The 11,845-nt window shown below is 44.5% G+C and overlaps 1 protein-coding gene across 1 annotated transcript in view; it reads left to right on the plus strand.

Moving 5' to 3' along the window:
* LOC131592218 (cadherin EGF LAG seven-pass G-type receptor 1-like) overlaps positions 1-6,750 on the plus strand; it is a 163,781-nt gene extending 157,031 nt beyond the window's left edge. The window contains exons 30-35 of the mRNA XM_058863598.1: positions 14-150; positions 627-730; positions 1,514-1,681; positions 2,537-2,779; positions 3,087-3,351; positions 4,553-6,750. Of these exons, the coding sequence (XP_058719581.1) occupies positions 14-150; positions 627-730; positions 1,514-1,681; positions 2,537-2,779; positions 3,087-3,351; positions 4,553-4,577 (942 nt within the window). The 3' untranslated portion in view covers positions 4,578-6,750. The remainder of the gene's footprint in view (positions 1-13; positions 151-626; positions 731-1,513; positions 1,682-2,536; positions 2,780-3,086; positions 3,352-4,552) is intronic.
* Positions 6,751-11,845: the final 5,095 nt, after the last annotated feature.

Genomic DNA, 11,845 nt, shown 5'->3' on the forward strand with positions numbered 1-11,845 from the left:
TTTTCCCTTTCAGCGATCTCTGAACTGTAACAACACGTATATAGAAGAGCCAAACATGTATCGCACAACTATGGGGGAGTCCACTGTCTCCCTAGAAAGCACCGTCAGGTCAGCCAAGAGCCACAATAGCTACCTTGCTTATATTCTCAGGTAATCTGGTGGCAGGTGCATGGCTTTCAGGTGCTTGCCTTTCCCTTTTTTATTGCTCTTGTGGAAACCAGAACTCTGGTTCAAATGCTACTTGGTTTGTCTTAACAGTTCTGTTTCATGTGACTGTCGTTCTCTTTGGTGCATTTTCTGTGGCATGTGTCTTCAGGGCAGGGTTCCAACAGCGCAGTGGTTAACCTAAGAGTGATGTTACCTATATGGACTGTGCTGCTTGCCTATTGTAATTCAGATGTGTCTCAAGGAGCACAGTTTAGCTCATTAGCTTTAGGCTTTTTCAGAGTGTGATTCATGTGGCAGAAGGCAGATAGCTATATCAGGATAACCTCTGTCTCACCATAAAGTGACTGTGCAGTAAAGCACAGGCTGGCTGGCATCCCCTGCATCTGTCTGCATGTCTGCCTTGTTGTTAAGAACAGTAAAGTGACCAAGAAGGTTGTCCACTGTTTTTCTTCTCAAAGGGATGATGCTGCTCATAAACTCAGTGGATCCTCAAGTCAAGCAAGGGCTGGTCAGACTGAAGCAGATTCCTCCATTTTTCATAGGAATCCATCTAAAACCAATGGTAAGAATAATTTCTAAATGCTTTGACCCATTTGTGCACCTTCTTCTCATCACTTTCTTTGAAGTCTTCTGCAACCGAAAGAATAATTAGAATAATTAGATGTTCTCATCCTCATTATGCTATTGGCATAACAAGCTATGCAATGGCTGCCTTACAAGGAAATCTTGGAATGGAAGTGTCATATATCTGCTGCTTGTGATGGTTGAATTTTTATCTGATGCTGTCACAGCTGTTGACAGTTTATGGAGTCCCCTTTCTTTCTCACAAATTATGTACTGTTGCGCTTGATTTTTAGTTGAAGAAATTTTAATGTTGGATACCTTGAGGCAATACTCTGCTTTACTGCTCTGTGGTTTGTACAAAAAAAGAGAAGTGCCTCTTGTCTGATTTCCTTTCATTTTGGTCTTGATGTTCCATTTTGTTCCCTTGTAGCAGTTTTTAAGTTAAGTGCATTTCAGGTTCTTGGTATTTCTAGATATCCTGTGTGTTGTGTTCACTGAGATCCAATAGAGTTACAGGGAAAAACATGTTCCCACTCTGTTCTGCATGTCCTGTGTGTGTAAAAGATCCTGCCCACTATCTGGGCTGAGTGGTTGTGCTTCCCAGTGGTTCTGCTGCGGTCCTTCTGAAGTTATCCTATATACACTTACTGATGTAAGAGTCATTCCTGTCATGGCCTAAAGCAGATACCTGCCTTTCCTTTCTCCTTGTGCATTTGTCAAGTAGATTTGTTCAGTTCCTGTTTACACTTTGACCACTGTGTTTCCCCATCCACATTTGCAGAGCACGATTCAGACTCTGACAGCGAGCTGTCCCTCGATGAACACAGCAGTTCTTACGCCTCCTCCCATTCATCGGACAGCGACGAAGATGGACTCGAGACAGACAAGAAGTGGAACACATCTACTTCCAAAAACAATGAACATGGCCCACTCCACAGCACACCCAAAGGTACTCCCAGTGTGAGGGGAGGGCAGTGGTGCTCTAAAATAGCTTTAGATTAGATGGGATAAATTTGCCACGCTACCATGCGACTGAGACAGCATCTCTACCTCTGTGTCTTGCTTCTGTAGAGAATCATGTTGTTTCCAGCTTAGAGACCTTTCTTCTTCCAAAGGCTTGTTCACAGGGGTGACTGAATACTGAATCACACAGAATGCTGAATGCCTTATGGCAGAGTGAGTTTTGCAGGCAGGTCCCCAAAGCACTTGGACATGGCATTACCAAGCCACCAAAATCTCATATGAAAAAGAGGAGAAAGAAGCCACTTGTTTTGAGGGCAGGGGGAGGAAATGCCTGCCTCTCCTCATGCAATAAAGGCATTGGTTGGTGTTGGGGAGGTCCTGGACCTAAAAAGTTGGCAATCATTGACCATTAATATAATTTCTGTGTCAGGGTGCAGGCATTTCTAAACACAGTTGGTTCTGTCATAATGAAAGGCAACTTTGAATTACAAACATCCAGGCTGTGTGCTGTGGCTCTTCACAAATACAGCACAGGGTGCCTGGGGTGCCCTCAGCCTTCAGAAACCAGCCTCCCCAAGGAGGGGTCTTTGACCCTGGAGAGCTTAGAGGGCAGGTTTGCCTCACACTTCTCCATAATGGAGCTGGCAACCTCGCTCTGGGAAGGATTTGGACACCCTGCCATCCTACCAGGAAATTTTGGGGGATTTAATGCACCCCGAGGGCAGTGCAGTCCAACAAGGACCAACTGAAAGGTTGCTCTGGTTTGATACACAGAGGCCAGGCAGTGGTTGAGAGAACATACCAAAAGTGTTTTTCGAGCTAGTGTTTTTTTGCGTTGCAGTTGATACCCTTCCCAATCATGTGAAACCCTATTGGCCCACAGAGTGTGTAACAGCCAGCGATGGCGAGGACCCCAGTAGGAAACAAAAACTGAAAGTAGAGACCAAGGTCAACGTAGAGCTTCACAGGGAAAACCAGGTGAACCACAGCAATGAAGCACCACAGGACAAGGAGAACGAAGGGCAGCAGAAGGAGAACAGACCTCTGGCCCACCAGAATAACCAACAGCCGGAACAGAGGAAAGGTAGCACAGCCAACGCAGCCTCACAGTTGGATTGGGAGACTGGGGGGTTAAGAAGCATTAATTAGTTTAAAAGGTAGCTCTGTCAGGGAAAAATACTTTCCAAATGGCTCTAACCTGTGTAGCCAGATACACTATGGGAAGCTAGTAGGTAGTTGCTGAAGTCCAACTGTTTTGATTATGAAATGAAGTGCCAAACAAGGAGTCTTAGTAAGAAATAGAGAATGTAGCATCTTGCATGTGCTTAGCTTGAGAAATGAAATTACTGATAGACTTTAAATGTTTTATTATTCCCTCTTTTCCTAAACAGGCATCTTAAAAAATAAAGTTACCTACCCTCCCCCACTGGTGGATAAGAACATGAAGAATCGTTTGCGGGAAAAGCTGTCGGATTACAATCAGAGCACAGTCTCATCCAGGACTACTTCCCTAGGGACAAATGAGGGGGTCCGCTCTCCTTCGGACTCAGGGGTAACAGTAAAAAATGTTCGCAGGGAGCAGTCTCGAGACCAGCTCAATGGCATGGCCATGAACCTCCACGTGGGAACAGGACATGCTGACACCTCAGACTCAGAGTAAGTGCCACATCGGGTTGCCCTGGCCGACCTCCTTTGGTCTCACCCTTCGCCTTCCAACCACAGACTCATACATGAGCAAAAACTTTCCTCTGGTGACTGGCCAGAGTCCTTCACCAGTGACTGTCTTGCTGGTTTGCCATTAACCTTGTGCCCAGGCCATGTGTTTCAGTGATGAGAAGGCCAAAAGAGGTGTCACGGGCATGGTGCTGTGACAGACACCTGCTACTGGGTCGCCCTGGCAGGCTCTGAACTGGCAGGCTGAGGTGGTACTGGCACACTTGGACAGGAACAGCCTTGCTCTGCCCAGACTTGGGTGGGGAAAGGCACAAGGCTGTGGGGGGCATGGTGTGAGTGTCCATGTGGGCAGAGAGAAACCATGGGTGAGACAGGAGACCCCAAGGCTGGAGAGAAAACCAAGCTACTGATCCTAAATTACCAGGCATGTGATTCCCACTTGCTGCATGGCAATCGGTGTGTGAGTTTACCATTGTAAACTAAATCAAATATAAACAAAAGGTTGACCAAGCTCTCAGCCAGAGGGAATTCTCAGAAACCTCATTACTCATCACAATTCTTGCATTTTAAATTAAGACAACAGCCATACATAAAGTCTCTGCAGGCATTTTATGCATATAGTCTCATTTTTTATTAACATGAATAATAGTCATATTCTTTCACCAAACCAAGAGAAAATTTCTCCCCCAGCTTTAACTCTGGCACTATTCCACCAGGCTTTAAATACCCCTGTTGTCTGGGTACACAGACCATTCCCACCTCACTTTAAAAACAGATCTTTGGATTGCTGGGAGTTGGCTGATGAAATAGATCCTGGTTAGCCAGGAAACGTGGATGTTTTGAATAAGCCAAAAGTGAATAAGCTGCTACCAGGTAACACAGTCATTACTAGAGAATAATTCACCAGCTTGTACTAAGCAACTGTGTTATCTCCAAAGCTTTGGCATGGTGGAAAGCTCTGCTTTTGGCAGCAGATTGCATGAATCCATCTGATACACCAAGCTTCTAACAGCTGGTGAGATCTGTGTGTGGACCTTGCATCCTCAGCTAAGCATTAGACAAACACAAGCCTTCTTCACAGAGCATGCCCCCTTACTGAAAACGATTAGGTGGGTTTGGGTGGAGTGGTTTTCTCGTGCCTGTTTAACCCTAAGCCTGCATGATCACTTCTTCTCACTAACAGAGGCAGTAATGAAACTTCAATTTGAACCATCAGGAAATTGTGATCACCTCTGCACGGTTCCGACTCCTCTCCACGGGGTCACTGCCTTGGACTTCATCAGAGTGGCCATACGGTGAGGAGGATGAGGTGGGCATCCATTCCCACGTGGTTTCACATTCTGGCAGACTCCTGACCGCAGACACCATGCCTGACTGCACTTGCAATAAGGGCTCTTTGTGGTACGCCCCTGCCACAGGAACCCATGCTGAAAACATGGAAATGGGCCCAGGGATGCACTGTGATGGACAGATACCTGTGCACGGCTCAGACAGTGCTGCAGGGGTTGCTTGTTACAGGGGAGAACCAAGGAAAAACACATTGTTTCCTAGTGGACCTACAATAAGCCTGAAGACAAAGCACTAGGAGGTGTCTCTTGTGGAGTTTTGATGGCTACAACATGAACCCTTGAGGTTGCTGAGCTCTAGGGAGGAATATCACAACAAGTGTCCTTTGGTTTCTATGCCAGCATCTCTGTCCACCCCCCTAGGGACACGTCGTCTTAAGAAAAGAAAGTTCTTTATAAATATATATATATAAAAAGTGTAGATACTTTTATATATTTTGTATGGTGTTGCTAAAGAAAAAGTTCCTTTGTATATTTTACATTTATACTGATCTTCTTAATTTGATAATAGGAAATCAATTAAAAAGATGTTTTGATATTTTTTATATGAACATTGCACAATTTTACTTGAATTTGGCGTTTGATAAGTAACTGAGGTTTGCATGGAAGCCACTTTCAGACACAATGCAGTTTTCAAAGTAATACAGTAAAGATCACATCAAAATCCATGACTATAATTTATAAGTTTTGTTAACAGATTTTGGAACACTTTAAGGGCACAATACGTTTTCCTCATAACCTTTTCTAAACCTCACAAAAATTAGTTTTTTTTTCATTTTTTTGGTATTATGATCTCTTCCCAGAAGTGCATTGACGTGTTCAGGAACTGAAATTCAGGACTACACATATCTTTGTGTAAGGTTTCAACACAATCCTGGTCTGGAAGAAGTCAAATCAGTATTTCTCTTACCAAGAACAAGAAAATAATTGGTGTGGTTGTGTGATAGCTTTTGGCCTGGTCTGGTTTTGCAACAAACCAGCACTCTACATGTCCCAAGGAGAGGGCCCTCCTTCCATGGCTCAAATTCTGCCTCAAGTGCAGGATTACTTTTTCTCTTTTTTACTCATTGGATTCAGCGCATTGCTAATCAAAGCAGAAATACAAGACTTAGAAGGCGTCCAAATTTGACTGCCCAGCTCTTTGACAAAGCCCTGGCCTTCTTGATATTTCAGAAAGCTCATGGAAGGCTTAAGGTTTCATGTTTTCCACAAAATGTGCTGATTTCACAAGTATAGTAAGCTTAAGAGTGACCTGTCTGCTGTCTTCACCTTCTTGCAATGTTTACAAAAAGAGGGAAAGTAAGATGTGGAAAAGTTTGCATCCAACACTGTGAGCCACAGATCAGCCAGTGGCTCCCATGGTGGGAATACGTGACTCCAAGGATGGCAATGGTGTGTCGGTGCCTGTTGTCTGCCAAAAAGGCTTTCAGGAGCTCCTTGCTCACCACAGCAGCCCTTTTGGGAAGATATTGGCTATTATTTGTGCAAATAGTGTGAAAGGGAAGAAACAGAAAATCGAGCTAAATAAAATGCAGGAGTTGAGGAAAAGATGAGAAACTGTATACTGTAATCTCTGTTTCATTGTATTCCTGTGCATTTTCAAAGTATCAAGGAGGCCTTTGGAAGGGGAGAGGGAGGAAAGATGCTGTTCCTTTAAAATTTATGCAACATACTGTGTGACATTTTCTGACAGAAAAAAAATTTGAATGTTTTAAGGGTCTGGCACTTGGCTGTGTGCTCAGGCATTGTGTATAACCCATGCTAGTTGTTCTTACATCTGTGTATGTATATTTTGTCCCAGTGAGATGTAGGTAGTTTTTATTTTGATCTGAATTGTCGCAGTAAATGAGGGTCAGTTGTATTAATGACAAAAAAATTAAAACTTATTTTTATGACTTTTTAAAAGCTTTATGGCAGATTAGACACTGGAAGTTTTTTGGTTTTTTTTAACAAATGTATATTTATTAATGTGCAGAACACTGGAATTGCAGCACAGATGAAAGGAGAATTTACAATAAATTAAGAAATGTTTTTGAACTTGTATTCTTCCTCTGGTGGTTTATTTTTAAGTGAAGCACAGATGATGAGGGTCCAAGTGGCATTTCCTGGGGAATAGCAGGAGCAGGAACGTGCAGGTGCCCATCTCTCACCGAGGCAGCAGAGGCTGTAAAGCACCAAGCAGCCAGTGCACACCCCCCTGCAGCCCAGGGCGCTGTGCTGGCACAGGATGCTGCAGCGTGCATCGCATTTCAGTCCAAACCTGCCAAATTTTTCATGTGTGGGAAATGCTCCATGGAAGAGAAATGCCCTCTGCTAACCCAGAGCAAAGCAGATCACCAGGAAAGCATCAGATTTAGAAAAGGACATGTGAGAGCAGCTCCAGGGGAGTGGCAGCCAGCCAGAGGGCCTTCTCATTCTGTCTGGGCTCTGTCCTTGGCTCTCCCAAGCCAGCTGAGGCCAAGCCGTGGTCCTGCTCACTCAGTCCTTTCCAGGCTGTTGTGCAAGTCCTCATTCATGCATCTCACAGGACACAGCAGTGACCTGCACATCTTGTCAGCTATCTGGAAATAAAAGTATTTCTCAGTGTCAACTGGCCAGGGTCAAGCCAGGTGGAGAGCGCCTGGCTACTGATTTAGGAGCAAAATCAAATCTTCAAGATCTTCAAAACTGAAGAAACAGCTCTGCCAAAACTTGCCACTAAACAAATTGCAGTAATTATCCCAAAGGGAAACTTTTAAATTTTATTGTATAAGTGCAATATTTGGTAGAACACTTGAGTTTTTTTCTCAAGTATTAGTCCACCATTCTGTGGAGAAGCAGAAATAAACCTCAGGCTTTCACATAAGCATGTTAGTTAAGGGACAGACCAGCCCTGTGATCCTGTCTCCAGCAGCAACCTACAGCATATGTTTAGGAAAAGAGGATTATCAGCCACACGTTACATGGCAAGGTGGCCCCAGCAGGGCCCACAGCCCCCAGCTCTCTGCAGCTCAGGACTTCCCAGAGGGAGGGGTTGTGTTTGTCTCCAGAAACCCATATATTTCCCTCATACATCTCTCATGTCATTTTGGATCCATTTAAACTTCTAGTACACAGTGGGCTGCCAGATTCGGTCACAAGCAGCAAGAAAAGTTTCTTCCTTCAGCTTCATTCCTGTCCCATACAATGGACACCTTTGCTGCTTGCAGCAGAAGAAGCAGTGAGAATAATCTCTCAGTCAGCTTCTCCAGGTCAAAGAGAGAGACAGACTCTGTCCTAGAGCACTTGAGTAATCTCTTTCCAGCTGGGCAGCTCAGATCTCTCTAACTGTTCCATGTGCAGAAACACTGCTGTACATTTTACCCTTCCTTCTTGTCCTTCCTCAACCCATTTCCAGGCCAACTATAGCCTTTTTGGTGGTGGCAGGGAGAGAAGAGACCAGAGCAGTCCACAAAATGCTAGTAGTAGGCCTGCTAACACCCCCCAAAAAAAGGATTTTAATTTTAAAAATGTCGATTTCATTCACTTTTCCTGTCCTAATCTTTACAATTATATTTGGCCTAAGCAAATTGTAGAAAAAAAAATTCCTTAAGAGATACACCACTGGCAGCAGCATGGCACGGTAAGGCTGCAGTAACATAAGCAGTCCCAGCCCCTTCAACAACTCAATATACTCAAATATATTCAAATATACTCAGGGATCTGTCTGAAAGTCTTAAACAATAATCCCAGTGGAATTGCCAGTAGCCTGCAATAGCATTTCTGAGGATGATGAGTTCCCTTGTCTGACTCCTTATGCCATGCTTAGGGACACAGCCCACTCAGCTGCAGAGGATGCTCCTGCCAAGGAGATCCCCAGCATCCCTGGTGAGATATCACCACTGTCCACACCAACACCACCCACAGCACAAGGAGCAGTCTGGGGTGCATTTGGGTCTCACAGCCTCTTCTGCAGAGGTTCTGCCCTGCCTTTATGCTCCTGTTTGCACATGTGCAACTCACTTCTCCTCCCTAAAAGAAGCAATTTCTGGTAGACTCATTTTCCATTTTATTCTATTGATTTTTGGATCCATCCTCCAGTTTCTCATAGTCATTTTGGATTTTAGTCCTATCCATGAGGATGCCTGGAGGCAGCATCTGCAACCTTTACAAGCTACCTTTTATTTCTTTTCCAAACCATGAATGAAAATATCAAATAAAACTGAGCCCAAGAGGGTTTTTGTAGCACTTCTCTTCTTGCCAAGCAAGTTTTGCACCTTCCTCGTATCGATTAACATCAGCTGCACTGACAGTGTTTTGTGTGTGTGAATAGAGTGTGGGGCAGTGTCAAACCATTTACTGAAGACATGTTCCATCTGCTGCTGCCACTCCTTTATCCACTGTGCCAGGCATTGTATTAAAGAACATTAGATTAACCTGAAGTGTGTGTGGCTAAGGGACCATGTTAATTCACGACTGTCTTCTAAATACTTGAAAGCATTTTTAGGTGCCCCCAGGAGCCCCCCAGAGCTCTGTACTGTGCTGGTGTGTCCCCTTCTGCCTTGCTCAGACATCTGCTGCTGCCATCCCTCTGCTCAAAGATACTTCTGAATAAAGTATCCACTCCTTCACACCCAAGTTTTGCACAGCCTGAATATATTGCCTTTATTTGAAGGGAGACACAGACTGATTTCCCTGCAGACTGATGCTTCATGGAGATGCTGTGAGAGCCCAGACTCTGCACTGGGTCAGGAGACACTGCAGAGTTGGAGCAGCTCTCTCTCTCTCTCTCAGGGAGAGAGCTGTGCTTAAGGTGAGAGGTGCCCTGTCTCTGACAACTGCCATGTGTCCCAGGGCCATCCCCAGCCAAAACATGGGGCTGCTCTTCCCAGCCTGCCCTGACTTCTGGAGCCCCTCCTGACCCCCACAAAGTTCTCATTTTACATGAGATGCACCCAGGAAACAGAAATGAGCTCTGGCTTTCCAGGTGCCGCCACTCTCATCATTAAAATAGTTGTAGTGCAACCAGCTGGGTGGTTCTCTGTGTTAGTTTCTTACAGGTTGGGGCTTTTCCCCTCCGGAAACATAACATTTTGCAGAACCATCAACCCTTTGGGCTAGTGTGTAGGAAAACCTTTTGCTTTTGGTCATTTGATGGAAGGTCTTCAGAAGTTCATCTTGAATGATCTTGTTTGCTTGTTCAGCCTGTGCTTTCCAACTGGAGAATGTAGATTTGGGTCTGTGTTTCTGTTAGGTATTCATACACTCAAGGAAACAGTGAGCATGGGAAGTCCTGTGTATGTATAAAGAGGGCAGCTGAAGCAGAGGGTCTTTGTGAATGATTCATTCCCTTCAGGTTAGGAACATCCCACTGAACTCCATACAAAGCAGCAGCTGCTGTGGTAAGTGAACAAGTTTCCAGGGGAAACAGTAAATCAGGCATTGATTTTGAGAAAAATCAATACCTTTTATTATATCTCTATTTCCTGAATAAAACAAGCAGAAATGCCTAGAATGGTCAACTCCTCCACTTACAGCTGCACAGGTTTCAGGGATGGAAAGGATCAGGGAAAAGTTGGCTTAGGGGCTTTAAGGGTTAGGGTTCACACTTCTGGCACAAAATGGCCAAATGAATGGGAGTGAGCAGGTGGTCAGGACGGACCAAGCTGCCATCAAAGCACTCCTGACACAGCTTTCTCCACCGGTTTGTCCCAGGAAAAACATTTTCCTGGCTGATCTTATCTAGGTTATGCCAAACACAACCCAAAAGCAGCTTGTGTATTTTCTTTCCTGTTCACTCTGTGACAGGGCAAGGCCTCAAGCATCTTTTGCATCGCTTCCCTGTGGGCAAATCTGTGGCAGAGCCAGTGCCATTGCAACAGAGGTAAACCCGAACGGGCTTCTGTCAAGGCTGTTCCTTGGCTGGAGCAGACCAGTAACAAAGTGCTCCTGTCTCTTGCAGAGTGTTTAGTTTGTCTCTGTGGTGATACACAGACACACCAGCATCCCTTGGGATTTTCTGCAGGCTCCATCTGTGTTAAACATGCCGCTTAGGAGGTTTAACATGGGAGGTTCACCCTGGCCTCCGCTGGGCTGGCTTTTCATGGCAGGTGCTCAGGACAGCAGCATTAGCTACAGGAAGTCCATTGTAATTAAAGGGTTGGACAGTTCTGGCAAGAAGCACCGGAGCAGAGCTGCCTACTCTAATTCCCAGGATCAATCTATTGTGCTTAGACAGTATTTACATGTTTATCCTGACACATCAGTGATGCTCTCCTCTGGCCTCAGAAAGAAGGCAGCTTGCAGGAGCCACCTTTAAAGTCATCAATCTCAGCTCTCCTCTCAGTATTGAATTCCCCTGCTTACTCTGGAGTTCAAGCACTGCTGTTGCATTGAGAACACTGCAGCGGAGACACATGAGGACAGTCTGCTCCATGAAATGGTTATGTCTTAAGTAAGACTCAACACCTGGCTACTAATCAGTTCACAGATTCTTCTTGTGCTCTGTCTCCTTCACCCCAAAAATGTAGGTGTAAAACTAACTGTGTAACAATCTCATACCATAAAACACATTTAATATTTAAACCCAGTGTAGATTATTCTGATTTATTTCTAAAGGTGTTACTATATGAAAAAGTACTAATGGTACATAAAGTGATTCTCAACTTAAAAGCCACACTTGAAAGCTTTCAAACTTGCAATAGATTTATCACACTGTTTTACTACATATAGCAAATTTGCTAGCCATGGAGCTGTTGGTGTGACATGGCCTATAGAGTCCTTCACGTACTCCCAGAGAGGAGAGAGAAAAATCTGTGAAGAGTAGTTAAGTAACTAGATTAAAATAAAAAGTACCTTTAATCCAGCACCAATCTGAAATCCACCAGATGCTACATGGCTAGTTATCCTATTTTTGCACACCAGTCCATTTTGTGTTTACAGTCCATCCTTCTTTGATGTTTATAGTTTCATACAAAGCCTCATCCAGTGTAATGAGACCATACTAGACCAGCTGAGTTTGCTTTGTCACCAAGCAGGAGCTGCAGCAGGGCTGGGGACATAGCCTTTGAGACAGACAGATTTCCAGAGATCTGTGCTACCCTTTCTTAAATGCAAATTTCACTGAAGTCCTTCAAATGAGAGAAAAATGTTCCATCACTGGTTTTTACTCA

Source organism: Poecile atricapillus, chromosome W (genome assembly GCF_030490865.1).
Source record: "Poecile atricapillus isolate bPoeAtr1 chromosome W, bPoeAtr1.hap1, whole genome shotgun sequence".
NCBI lineage: Eukaryota > Metazoa > Chordata > Aves > Passeriformes > Paridae > Poecile > Poecile atricapillus.